The sequence below is a fragment of the Schistocerca americana genome, chromosome 9 (assembly GCF_021461395.2).
Source record: "Schistocerca americana isolate TAMUIC-IGC-003095 chromosome 9, iqSchAmer2.1, whole genome shotgun sequence".
NCBI lineage: Eukaryota > Metazoa > Arthropoda > Insecta > Orthoptera > Acrididae > Schistocerca > Schistocerca americana.
Window position 1 is genome coordinate 125849819 of NC_060127.1, and position 14576 is coordinate 125864394.

Genomic DNA, 14576 nt, shown 5'->3' on the forward strand with positions numbered 1-14576 from the left:
CAGCAAGCACGAAGGGATGCAGGTGGTTCGCAGCTGTCGGCGCACCCTCGAGTACTACCACAGTTCCCATGCAAGTTCAGGAGAACGTCTCCCGTAGGATAAATTTTTTTTTTTTTGGTCATCAGTCTACTGACTGGCTTGATACGGCCCGCCACGAATTCCTTTCCTGTGCTAACCTCTTCATCTCAGAGTAGCACTTGCAACCTACGTCCTCAATTATTTGCTTGACGTATTCCAATCTCTCTCTTCCTCTACAGTTTTTGCCCTCTACAGCTCCCTCTACTACCATGGAAGTCATTCCCTCATGTCTTAGCAGATGTCCTATCATCCTGTCCCTTCTCCTTATCAGTGTTTTCCACATATTTCTTTCCTCTCCGATTCTGCGTAGAACCTCCTTATTCCTTACCTTATCAGTCCACCTAATTTTCAACATTCGTCTATAGCACCACATCTCAAATCCTTCGATTCTCTTCTGTTTCAGTTTTCCCACAGTCCATGTTTCACTACCTTACAATGTGTACTCCAGACGTACATCCTCAGAAATTTCTTCCTCAAATTAAGGCCGGTATTTGATATTAGTAGACTTCTCTTGGCCACAAATGCCCTCTTTGCCATAACGAGTCTGCTTTTGATGTTCTCCTTGTTCCGTCCGTCATTGGTTATTTTACTGCCTAGGTAGGAGAAGTCCTTAACTTCATTGACTTCGTGACCATCAATCCTCATGTTAAGTTTCTCGCTGTTCTCATTTCTACTACTTCTCATTACCTTCGTCTTTCTCCGATTTACTCTCAAGCCATACTGTGTACTCATTAGACTGTTCATTCCGTTCAGCAGATCATTTAATTCTTCTTCACTTTCACTCAGGATAGCAATGTCATCAGGGAATCGTATCATTGATATCCTTTCACCTTGTATTTTAATTCCACTCCTGAACCTTTCTTTTATTTCCATCATTGCTTCCTCGATGTACAGATTGAAGAGTAGGGGCGAAAGGCTGCAGCCTTGTCTTACACCCTTCTTAATACGAGCACTTCGTTCTTGATCGTCCACTCTTATTATTCCCTCTTGGTTGTTGTACATATTGTATATGACCCGTCTCTCCCTATAGCTTACCCCTACTTTTTTCAGAATCTCGAACAGCTTGCACCATTTTATATTGTCGAACGCTTTTTCCAGGTCGACAAATCCTATGAAAGTGTCTTGATTTTTCTTTAGCCTTGCTTCCATTATTAGCCGTAACGTCAGAATTGCCTCTCTCGTCCCTTTACTTTTCCTAAAGCCAAACTGATCGTCACCTAGCGCATTCTCAATTTTCTTGTCCATTCTTCTGTATATTATTCTTGTAAGCAGCTTCGATGCATGAGCTGTTAAGCTGATTGTGCGATAATTCTCGCACTTGTCAGCTCTTGCCGTCTTCGGAATTGTGTGGATGATGCTTTTCCGAAAGTCAGATGGTATGTCGCCAGACTCATATATTCTACACACCAACGTGAATAGTTGTTTTGTTGCCACTTCCCCCAATGATTTTAGAAATTCTGATGGAATGTTATCTATCCCTTCTGCCTTATTTGACCGTAAGCTCTTTTAAATTCCGATTCAAATACTGGATCCCCTATCTCTTCTAAATCGAGTTCTGTTTCTTCTTCTATCACATCAGACAAATCTTCAGCCTCATAGAGTCTTTCAATGTATTCTTTCCACCTATCTTCTCTCTCCTCTGCATTTAACAGTGGAATTACCGTTGCACTCTTAATGTTACCACCGCTGCTTTTAATGTCACCAAAGGTTGTTTTGACTTTCCTGTATGCTGAGTCTGTCCTTCCGACAGTCATATCTTTCTCGATGTCTTCACATTTTTCCTGCAGCCATTTGGTCTTAGCTTCCCTGCACTTCTTATTTATTTCATTCCTCAGCGACTTGTATTTCTGTATTCCTGATTTTCCTGGAACATGTTTGTACTTCCTCCTTTCATCAATCAACTGAAGTATTTCTCCTGTTACCCATGGTTTCTTCGCAGCTACCTTCTTTGTACCCATGTTTTCCTTCCTAATTTCTGTGATGGCCCTTTTTAGAGATGTCCATTCCTCTTCAACTGTACCTCCTACTGCGCTATTCCTTATTGCTGTATCTATAGCGTTAGAGAACTTCAAACGTATCTCGTCATTCCTTAGTACTTCCGTATCCCACTTCTTTGCTTATTGATTCTTCCTGACTAATGTCTTGAACTTCAGCCTACTCTTCATCACTACTTTATTGTGATCTGAGTCTTTATCTGCTCCTGGGTACGCCTTACAATCCAGTATCTGATTTCGGAATCTCTGTCTGACCATGATGTAATCTAATTGAAATCTTCCCGTATCTCCCGGCCTTTTCCAAGTATACCTCCTCCTCTTGTGATTCTTGAACAGGGTATTCGCTATTACTAGCTGAAACTTGTTACAGAACTGAATTAGTCTTTATCCTCTTTCATTCCTCGTCCCAAGCCAATATTCTCCTGTAACCTTTTCTTCTACTCCTTCCCCTACAACTGCATTCCAGTCGCCCATGACTATTAGAAAAAGTGGTTCAAATGGCTCTGAGCACTATGGGACTCAACTGCTGTGGTCATAAGTCCCCTAGAACTTAGAACTACTTAAACCTAACTAACCTAAGGACATCACACACATCCATGCCCGAGGCAGGATTCGAACCTGCGACCGTAGAGGTCGTGCGGTTCCAGACTGTAGCGCCTTTAACCGCTCGGCCACTCCAGCCGGCTGACTATTAGATTTTCGTCCCCCTTTACATACTGCATTACCCTTTCAATATACTCATACACTTTCTCTATCTGTTCATCTTCAGCTTGCGACGTCGGCATGTATACCTGAACTATCGTTGTCGGAGTTGATCTGCTGTTGATTCTGATTAGAACAACCCGGTCACTGAACTGTTCACAGTAACACACCCTCTGCCCTACCTTCCTAATCATAACGAATCCTAAACCTGTTATACAATTTTCTGCTGCTGTTGATATTACCCGATACTCATCTGACCAGAAATCCTTGTCTTCCTTCCACTTCACATCACTGACCCCTACTATATCTAGATTGAGCCTTTGCATTTCCCTTTCCAGATTTTCTAGTTTCCCTACCACTTTCAAGCTTCTGACATTCCACGCCCCGACTCGTAGAACGTTATCTTTTCGTTGATTATTCAATCTTTTTCTCATGGTAACCTCCCCCTTGGCAGTCCCCTCCCGGAGATCCGAATGGGGGACTTTTGCCAATGGAGAGATCATTATGACACTTCTTCAATTACAGGCCACACGTCCTGCGGATACACGTTACGTGTCCTTAATGCAGTGGTTTCCATTGCCTTCTGCATCCTCATGTCGTTGATCATTGCTGATTCTTCCGCCTTTAGGGGCAATTTCCCACCCCTAGGACAAGAGAGTTCCCTGAACCTCTATCCGCTACTCCGCCCTCTTTGACAAGGCCGTTGGCAGAATGAGGCTGACTTCATATGCCGGAAGTCTTCGGCCGCCAGTGCTGATTATTTATCAACATTTAGCCAGTGGCGGGGATCGAACCCGGGACCGAAGACGTTTTTATTATGAATCAAAGACGCTACTCCTAGACCAGGGTAATACTGCTGCCAACAGCCTGCGCCCGTAGCGCGCTGCACGTTTCGAGCCGCCGTTCACCTCGAAGACGGCGTTAATGGAGACGACCAGGGACCCAGTGTAAGAAAACTGTGATTCACCCGAAGAGCCGACTCGTTTCGATTGATCGACGGTCGAATTCCTAAGATTGTGTGGCCACTGCTATCGTAATTGACTATGTAGCTGGGTCAAAATTTGAACACGTAGGGGTGGTCTGCTGCAGAGCTGCATGTCCAACAATGTATCATGAATGGTGTACTCCGAAGCACATCAGCATACGCCTGCATTGTGCTCTTTCGGCACAGATGCCACAGATCGCTATCTACGTTACTTTACAGAGCAGACAGGCCTCCGAGCCCCACGTTCTGGGGCGTGACTGCGTAATGTGAAGAGCCAGTTGCTCGGCCACCATTGCCCAGACGGTTTCAATTGGTGAGACATCTGGAGAATGTGCTGGCCAGAGCAGCAGTCGAACATTTTCTATATCCAGAAAGGCCCGTACAGGACCTGCAGCATGCGGTCGTGCATTATCCTGCTGAAATGTAAGGTTTCGCAGGGATCAAATGAGGAATAGAGCCACGGGTCGTAACACATCTGAAGTGTAACGTCCACTGTTCAAAGTGCCGTCAATACGAACAAGAGGCGATCGAGACGTGTAACCAATGGCACCCCATACCATCACGCCGGATGATATGCCAGTACGGCGATGACGAATACACGCTTCCAATGTGCGTTCACCACAATGTCGCCAAACACGGATGTGACCATCATGATGCTGTAAACAGAACCTGGATTCATCCGAAAAAATGACGTTTTGCCATTCGTGCAGCCAGATTCGTCGTTGAGTACACCATCGCAAACGCTCCTGTCTGTGATGCAGTGTCAAGGGTAACCGCAGCCATGGTCTCCGAGCTGATAATGCTGCTGCAAACGTCGTCGAACTAATCGTGCAGATGGTTGTTGTCTTGCAAACGTCCCCATCTGTTGACTCAGGGATCGAGACGTGCCTGCACGATCAGTTACAGCCATGCGGATAAGACGCCTGTCATCTCGACTGATAGTGATACGAGGCCGTTGGCATCCAGCACGGCGTTCCGTATTACCCTCCTGATCCCACCGATTTCATATTCTGCTAACAGTCATTGTATCTCGATCAACGGGAGCAGCAATGTCGCGATACGATAAACCGTAATCGCGATAGGCTACAATCCGACGTATATCAAAGTCGGAAACGTCATGGTACGCATTTCTCTTCGTTACACGAGGCATCACAACAACGTTTCACCAGGCAACGCCGGTCAACTGTTGTTTGTGTATGAGAAATCGTTTGGAAACTTCCCTCATGTCGACACGTTGTAGGTGTCGCCACCGGCGCCAGCCTTGTGTGAATGCTCTGAAAAGCTAATCATTTGCATATCACAGCATCTTCTTCCCGTCGGTTAAATTTCGCGTCTCTAGCACGTCATCTTCGTGGTGTAGCAATTTAAATGGCCAGTAGTTTAATCTGCTCTTTGTCAAAGTCGCTTGTCTCAATGGACTTTCCCATTTGCAGCCCCTATCGTCGCTGGTGTGTTCCCCCTTCCGCGTCTGCTCTGCTTACATACTTTTGCTACCGCATCATGTGCTCTCAACCCCACCACGCGGCATTCAATGTCACGGTGGACCGGCAAGAACCTTTAGAGGTACTTAAGTGGTACTATGATCCTCCGATGGTGTCTGCAGCTTCTATCGAGAACCGGGCTGTAGAAGGATGCAAGAAAGACTGCGAAATAATACAAACTACGAAAAAAATGGGAAATAAGAATACGAATGGGTAAATTGTACCAGTGATAGGATGTTGTGTGAGGTCGCTTCCTGACACTACTGGTGACCCAAGAAACGGCCAGCGAGAGCTACGTGCCGAGAGAGCACACTGGGACTGCAGCCAGTTCTCCCCTGGAACCGAGATGGCGGCAGCGCCAAACGCCACGCATTCCGGACACCGAGTTGTGATGTGGATGTGTGACAAACAACCCAGAGGCTGCACAGGTGGCGTCAGTAGGCCAGCCAGATGACTCAACACAAAAAGCAGGTGACGTCTATGTCCGTGCACAGCGGGAGCCATTGCTTTCGTGCCAAACACACTGGCGCCATCCAACGTGTCATTTCTGTCCAGCCACTTGTGCCTCATTTCCCACAACAACAAAGACTCAATTTACATATCCTAGAATACAAAAAATCTATTGTCCTGCTCTAGAAGCAGATATATTGTAAGTAGGCTGTTTAGGTTTTTTTATGTTGGTAACGTCACCTAGCGCTCTGTATGAAAATCACTGGTTGTGCTTTGTGCAATCTGTGTCTGGTTGGCATCGTTGTAATATTCGCTATTGGGCAGTTGGCTGTTAACAGCCCGTAGCGTTGCGCAGTTGGAGGTGAGCCGCCAGCAGCGGTGGATGTGGGGGGGGGGGGGGGGGGGGGTGAGGTGGCGGAGCAGATGATCTGGACGTGTGTCCATCAGAGAGAGCATATAATGACTTTTGAACACTATTAAGGTAAATACATTGTTTGTTCTCTATCAAAATCTTTCATTTGCTGAGTGTGCCTATCAGTAGTTAGTGCCTTCATTAGTTAGAATCTTTTGTTTAGCTGGCAGTAGTGGCGCTCGCTGTATTGCAGTAGTTCGAGTAACTAAGATTTTTGTGAGGTAAGTGATTCGTGAAAGATATAGGTTAATGTTAGTCAGGGCCATTCTTTTGTAGGGATTATTGAAAGTCAGACTGCGTTGCGCTAAAAATATTGTGTCAGTTTAGTGTTGATCAGAATAAGTGAAGAGAGAAATGTCTGAGTACTTTCAGTTCTGCTCAGCTGTTTGAAAATCAAATAACGTAAGAGGTTTATCAGCACAGTCATTCATAAATTTTTCTAAGGGGACGTTTCAATATAACACCAAACAATTATGTTTCAGTGACCTTCCATCCATGGCCAGTTTTTCAGCCTCCACCAGTTTCAGCCACTGAAGCAATAGCTGGCTGTAGCAAGCCTTTTTCCTTCGTGTTGGTACTTTAATGACCCACGAGGATAAGGACCAGGCAACGGATAAACATGGTCTGTCAAGACCTGATGTTGTTTACAAACGTTGCATACTATAAAACAACAGAGGGGAGGCAATTTGCCGCGCAGAATCAGCCGAGTGGTCTAGGACGCTGCAGTCGTGGACTGTGCGGCCTGTCCCGGCGGAGGTTCGAGTCTTCCCTCGGGCATGGGTGTGTGTTTGTCCTTGGGATAATTTAGCTTAAGTAGTGTGTAAGCTTAGGGACTGATGACCTTAGCAGTTAAGTCCCATAAGATTTCACACACATTTGAACATTTTTGGAGGCAATTTACACACCCACATTAGGAAGATAATAAACTCTCTCAAGACTAAAAGCTCACATGGAATTGATGGCATTTCCAGCAGGATAATAAAAGCTTGTTCCCAATAAATAAGTGGGATTCTTAGCCACATATGTAATAGCTCTCTGAAGCAGTGTATTTTCCCAGATAGACTGAAGTATGCCATTGTTAAACCACTGTATAAAAAAGGGGATACGTCTGATGTCAACAACCACTGCCCAATCTCTCTTCTGACTGCCTTATCCAAAATTCTTGAAAAAGTAATGTATTGTAGAGTAGCTTCACACCTTTGTAAAAATAAAGTTTTAACAACATGTCAGTTTAGTTTCCAGAAGGGTTGTTCAACGGAAAATGCTATAGATACTTTCACAAATGAAATATTAAATGCTCTGAGTAACCTGAAGTCACCCATTGGGATTTTCTGTGATCTATCAAAGACTTTTGATTGTGTAAATCATGGAATACTTCCAGATAAGCCCAAGTACTGTGGTATGAATGGGGCAGTGCTCAAATGGTTTAAATCATACCTAACTGGAAGAGTGCAGAAAGTTGAAATAAACGGTTCACATAATATGCAAAAAACTGGTGAATTCTCAAACTGGGGAACAATCAAGAATGGGGTGCTGGAAGGTTCGGTCTTGGGTCCTCTGCTGTTTTTAATATATATTAAAGACTTGCCATTCTATATTCACGAAGATTCAAAGCTGGTACTTTTTGCCGATGATACAAGTATAGCTATCACACCCGACAGACAAGAATTAACTGGTGAAATTGTAAATGATGTTTTTCAGAAAATCATTAAGTGGTTCTCTGCAAATGGGCTCTCATTAAACTTTGACAAAACACAGTATATACAGTTCCACGCAGTAAATGGAATGACCCCATTAATAAATATAGACTTCGATCAGAAATTGGCAGCTTAGGTAGAATATTCTAGGTGTATGCATTGATGAGGGGTTGAACTGGAAAAAAACACACTGAGGATCTGCTGAAACGTTTGAGTTCAGCTACTTATGCTATTAGGGTCATTGCAAATTTTGGCGATATACATCTGAGTAAATTAACTTACCACGCCTATTTTCATTCTGTGCTTTCGTATGGCATCATATTCTGGGGTAACTTATCACTGAGTAAAAGAGTGTTCATTGCACAAAGGCGTGTAATCAGAATAACTGCTGGAGCTCATCCAAGATCATCCTGCAGACACTTATTTGAAGAGCTAGAAATCTTCACTGTAACCTCACATTATATATATATATATTCACTTATGAAATTTGTTATTAACGATCCGAATGAATTCAAAAGTAATAGCAGTGTACATGGCTTCATCACTAGGAGAAAGGATGATCTTCACTACTCAAGGTTAAATCTAACTTTGGCTCAGAAGGGGGTAAATTATGCTGCCACAAAAGTCTTTGGTCACTTACCTAATAGCATAAAAAGTCTGACAGATAGCCATATAGCATTTAAAAGGAAATTAAAAGAATTTCTTAATGGCAACTCCTTCTACTCATTAGATGAATTTTTGGATATAATAAGTGGGTAATTTCCCAAACCCCATAACAAAAAATAATTACAAATATTGAGTGTCATGCAATATTTTGTCTAATGTAAAATCTTGTATAGACACCTTTTATTAACCTGACACGTTCCACATCATTACGAAGTGTCGTAGTCATGATCTATGGAACAAGTACTAATCTAATGTAATCAAAATATCCACGGGCGTACTGACGGTCTAGTGTCCAACGGGCACAATATTTCGGCGATCATACATGTCTCCATCATCAGGTGAACTGACGGACTGAGCACCTGTGAACGTGCCGGCACGGAGATCCGTACGCTATGACTCCTCGGAGGGAACCGGTTTCGGTCGCGGCGGCGGCCGATTTAAATACCCTCCTCCCGCGGGTCGCTCCCTCCGCTGTCCGCGCCCCGCGCCACGTTCGCGCGGTGGAACAGATTGCGACGGCGTCTGAGATGACGTCGGAGTAATGGCTCTGTCCGCCGTGGTCGTCACAACTATACGTTTGCTCGAATTACTCTTGATTAACCCAATCGCTGGTTCCCAAGCCTTGCTAAGATTATAGCCACAGTCACGGTTTATGAGGTCGTCATTGGTGCGATTTCGATGGCCTCTCTAACAACGCTGTACCAGTATCTCGACGTCTGTACCAGAATCCTCGAGCGTTCATACTCCATAGCGTGATTTTCCGACAAACAATGTTCAGCGACCGCCGACTTGCTCGGATACATCAGTCGAGTGTGCCTCTGGTGATCACGGCATCGATCCTCGACGGTACGCATCGTCTGACCAATATACGACTTGCCGCATTGACACGGAATCTGGTACACGCCGGCCTTCCTCAAATAGAGGTCATCTTTGGCGATCCCCACCAATGCACGAGTTTTATTCGTAGGACAAAACACAGTTCCGACCGGGTGTTTCTTCAAAATGCGAGCGATTTTCCCCGAGAGTGCGCCTGTATATGGAATAAACGCAGTGCCTACCTCCTCCTCGTGATTTCATCCATCTCCACAGGTTGTGCTGTAGTGGTTGGGCGGAGAGCACGTTGAATCTGCCACTCTGAGTACCCATTTTTTCGAAATACAGTTCTCAGATGTTCCAATTCCTGGGGTAGACTCTCTGCGTCGGAGATAGTGCGCGCCCTATGTACAAGAGTTTTAAGTGCCCCATTCCTCTGTGAAGGGTGGTGGCAGCTGTCTGTATGCAAATACGGATCAGTGTGCGCTGTCTTCCGATACACCCCATGACCTAGGGTGCCGTCAGCCCTTCTCTTGGCCAAGATGTCAAGGAAAGGTAATTTACCCTCCGTTTCAGTCTCCATAGTGAATTTGATGTTGGGGTGTACGGAGTTTAGATGTGTAAGGAAGTCAAGGAGCTTATCCATACCATGTGGCCAGTTGACGAACGTGTCGTCCACGTAACGGAAAAAGCAAGTAGGTTTCCATTCGGATGACGACAGGACTTCCTCCTCGAAGTTCTCCATGTACAAATTCGCTACCACCGGTGAGAGTGGGCTACCCATGACGACTCCCTCCGTTTGTTCGCAGTATTCTCCATTAAAAAGAAAATACGTGGAAGTCAAGACATGCCTAAAAAGTGCAGTGGTCTTCTCGTCAAACGTCTGACTAATCAATTCTAGTGACTCTCGCAGGGGTACCCTCGTAAACAAGGAAACGACGTCAAAACTCACCATGATATCTGACTCATCCAACCTGAAGCTATCAAGGCGTTTAACAGAATCCACGGAATTACGGATGTAATCTAATCTAATCTAATGGTGAATTGAGAAATATACATGGTTATTCAAAGGTTGACATTTAATCTTCAAGCTGAATGCTACTGACTCTGTGAACGCAAAGAAGTATGTAGAGATCGACTGAAACAAGTACTGTTAAGAGTCTCCCATCTCCCTTATCAAAAAATGCAATAAAATGGAGTGAGATTTTTTTGTCTGTAACTACTGGCTGACGCCCCCTGTTAAAGTGGAAAACGTACAGACGTCGCGACGGAACTCACCTCATGCGAGAGACTTCAGCGTCACCAGGAGGTGGAGTGGTGTAGGCTTCCACTGGTGGCGTGGTTGCCATGGGAGTGCTGCTGCTCTCGCTGGAGCTGGTAGCCGCCGTGGCCCTGCTGTCTCCAGTGGCTGGAGAGCTGGGCCGAGGGAGACACCGTGTTAGCGAGGAGGCCGGGGGGCACCTCACTACAAGAACTACTGCTAACGGATTGTCATTCTTAACAATGGAACAACGACTGTAGTGTGACCACAAAGGTGAGTGCCTTGCCATCGAGCTAATCACTTCAGACACTGACACTTTTTGGCAGGTCAAAACTGTGTCCCGGACCGAGACTCGAACTCGGGACCTTTGCCTTTCGCAGGCAGGTGCTCTACCAACTGAGTTCCCCAAGCACGACTCACGCCCCGTCCTCAAAGCTTTACTTCTGCCAGTACATCGTCTCCAACCTTCCAAACTTTACAGAAGCTCTCCTGCGAAACCTGCAGAACTAGCATTCCTGAAAGAAAGGATATTGCGGAGACATGGCTTAACCACAGCCTGGCGGATGTTTCCAGAATGAGGTTTTCACTCTGCATCGGAGTGTGTGCTCATACGAAACTTTCTGGCAGATCAAAACTGTGTGCCGGAAGGTAGGAGACGAGGTACTGGCAGAAGTAAAGCTGTGAGGACGGGGCGTGAGTCGTGCTTGGGTAGCTCAGTTGGTAGAGCACTTGCCCTCGAAAGGCAAAGGTCCCGAGTTCGAGTCTCGGTCCGGCACACAGTTTTGATCTGCCAGAAAGTTTCATATCATCGCACACTCCGCTGCAGAGTGAAAATATCGTTCTACTTCACACACTGCTTCTCCTCAGATTCTCACAACAATTCCGTTGCATACCAAAATACATGTTGTACAACATAATATGCAAATGAGAGGTATATACAAGGGTCAACAGTTATCGTAGAGTGATATAACTATTGTACAGCACAGTTTGAATACATAAAAACAACAATAAAACAGAAACTAGAACTGGAACAACTTTAAATAAACTGACTGGACACTGTAGTCACTGAATGACGTTCCCAGCACATGTGTCACGGACGGGCTGTAAAGCCACAGGTGCAAAACGAGGAGAGCAGCTTTTGAACTAGTGGGGAGGGCGTCCAGGGAAGCAAGGGGTACAAAATTAGCGATATTATGAAGCCATACCAGTAAACCATTTAATTGTTGCAAGAATTATTATCACAGAAATTGAAACATTTCCCACTGCCTGTGTGGTGTGCGTACTGTAATACCTTCAGTACACACACCATCAAATTATTTGACTAGTAGCTCGAACGAAGCAGGCGAGTGTCAGCGATATGTCTCGTTGTCTTATCGTGGCGTGTTTATCTTCTGCCGTTAGGTCCGACGATGTAATGCCACCTGTACGCTTGGAGTAGCAGATTGACAGTGACCAACTTTAAACAGAACTTGATTAATTTTCACACACATTTATTAAAATAATAACAAGCATAAAAATTACTTAACTTGGTTCTGGATGCGTTACGCAGAATTTGGTCCATCTCTATGGCAGCGCCATCTTGTAGTGCGGAGACGGACGAGCGCTGCGCCTGCGCTGTTGTGCTTAGCGGGGCGCGCTCAAGTGGGAAAGTTGTGTACGCGCTGACTACACGGAACTATGTACACAACAGCCTGTATTTGATTAATATTAGCCAACGAGCACCCTCAATGAACAGGCGAATGTTGAATATCATTTGACTGCAAAGTGTCTGAGTAAGGTCAGTAAAGAAAACAGAGACAACGCATATATACATTTACGCTTGGAAATGGGTATAAAGAGCAGATATTGTGATCATTGATACCTTAACGTCTACCCACTCCTGTGTGCTAGTTATTTTTCCTCTGTGTCTAACAGTATTCCCAAAAATAAGTCACATAATGTACTTCCTGATGTTTTCGCATGGCCACAACTGCTGCACCATTAAGTGGACTACACTTGCCAGTACAGACTAAACATTTTGCATCCACATGACCACACTTCAGCACCTGACTTGCTGCTCTTGACACATCTACTTGGACATACTAACCAACCTAAAACCATATTATTCCTAATATTTGTTATTATTAGACTGCAAATGAATTAAATACCGCATAATATTGTGCATTCACTAACCTCAGTCATCAATAAAAATGTTTGCAGTCGTACCCCTAAACTCTTTGTTATATACATGCAACACTGTCCAGTTACATTAATATGATCACCTGTCAAAACACTGAATAGGCTAAATAACCGCATGGGCAACTGCGAGACATGCAGGAAGAGAACCAATGACGTTCCAAAAGGCTCCAAGAGACACTTGCTGTCATGCCGTGGCCGTCTGTGCTTAGTTTCTCAGTTGACAATCCGTGGCACAGACTGTCTGATGAAAGTGGTCCCGTACATTCTCGTTTGGTTTGAAATCCGCTAGTTTCATGGCGAGGGGATTACAGGCCACTCACCCTGATGCTCTTCACACCATGTAGATATACTGCGAGCTGTGTGACAAGTTGCATTGTCCTACTGGTAGATGCAATCATGACGAGGAAAGAAAAAACAGCTTGTAGGGGTGGACATGATCCCCAAGGGTAGATGCATACTTGTGCCGATCCTTTGTGCCTTCCAGAATGACGAGTTCATCCAATGAGTGCAACGGAAACATTCTCCGAAATAGCCACCTGTCGCCATTCAGTGTACACCTAGTTCTGGTGCTCCCATGCTACTTCCATCCTTTGTCACTGATGAACAGCAGGACCATATGCACCAACATTCGCTGAGTGATCATTGAATAAGCACTTTTGATATCCCCTTAGTTCATCTGGGCAGTCAACTGCTCAATGGCTGCATATCTGTCAGCTCATACACGTCTCTGCAGCCATCATTCACCACTGTCATCCATGACACGCAATGCACCACAGTTCCCTTGGCACCTGTTTTGGAAATGGTTCAAATGGCGCTGAGCACTATGGGACTTAATATCTATGGTCATCAGTCACCTAGAACTTAGAACTACTTAAACCTAACTAACCTAAGGACAGCACACGACACCCAGTCATCACGAGGCAGAGAAAATCCCCGATCCCGCCGGGAATCGAACCCGGACCTGTTTTTGATTGCGCCATTATGCCACGCAGGTTGTGCTTTAACCAGGACGGTGAAATGTTTCTTTTCATTTGTAAATAAATTTCAGTCCCAAAACTGAATAATTTATGAAAACCTACGTCAGAAAGGTCGTATTTTTGTATGAATTCCGCGTATTATTTCTAAGTTGTCTTATAATGTAAAATTGCAATTAATTCTTAAATGTGAGAGAGCATACAGATGTCAAAACTAGCGAAAGAGAGCAACTGTATTTTTTAATTGATAATAATGCATCAAATGCAACGCAAGCGGCGTCAACAACCAAATTTGGTGCGATCGGTCGCACCAGAAAGGTGCGCAGCGAAGTCTCTCGAACATTTTCCCCCGCAAGAGACTTCCAGAGCAGTAAGAGACTGAGTAAGAATGACAGTGGAGTTGCCTTCAGTTGTCTATTTGTATATAAACACGATCGGAGTCTGGATCGGTCTCTCTCGATATCTCTCTCTCTCCTGAGGCCCGCTCTCTTCCGGTGTCTCCGCTCTTGTCGATCGCTCTTAATGGTCGCTCTCTCGAATGATTTTGTGGTAGGCAGTTGAACTTGAAAGATATTTTCAAGGTGTGTAAAGTACTTATCTATGTAAAGGTATCGTCAGTATATGAACCAATGTTTCATTTCAACAACATTAGCCTTGCCTGCCAACTTGTCTATGTCTCAGTTAGGAGAACTGCGAGACTGTGGTACACATCGTTTGCTGTCATATCATTCTTTTTACTTGGCTGCTTCTTTTAATTAATGGCACTCCAGTTAATTTCCTCTTATCAAAATGGATTTTTCCATTACCACTAAAGAGCACTACCCACAATAGAGAAAACTTTCCTTTTTGGAAATAATAACTCGATAGCACACATACAGTTTACAA

The 14576-nt window shown here is 44.7% G+C and overlaps 1 protein-coding gene and 1 non-coding gene across 2 annotated transcripts in view; one reads left to right on the forward strand and one right to left on the reverse strand.

Moving 5' to 3' along the window:
• LOC124551218 (poly [ADP-ribose] polymerase tankyrase-1-like) overlaps positions 1-14576 on the reverse strand; it is an 82385-nt gene that overhangs the window by 44129 nt on the left and 23680 nt on the right. Inside the window, exon 3 of the mRNA XM_047126207.1 lies at positions 10557-10694. Within this exon, the coding sequence (XP_046982163.1) occupies positions 10557-10694 (138 nt within the window). The remainder of the gene's footprint in view (positions 1-10556; positions 10695-14576) is intronic.
• On the forward strand, positions 11241-11315 carry Trnas-cga. Its single transcript has one exon. It is a non-coding gene; the product is annotated as a tRNA-Ser (tRNA).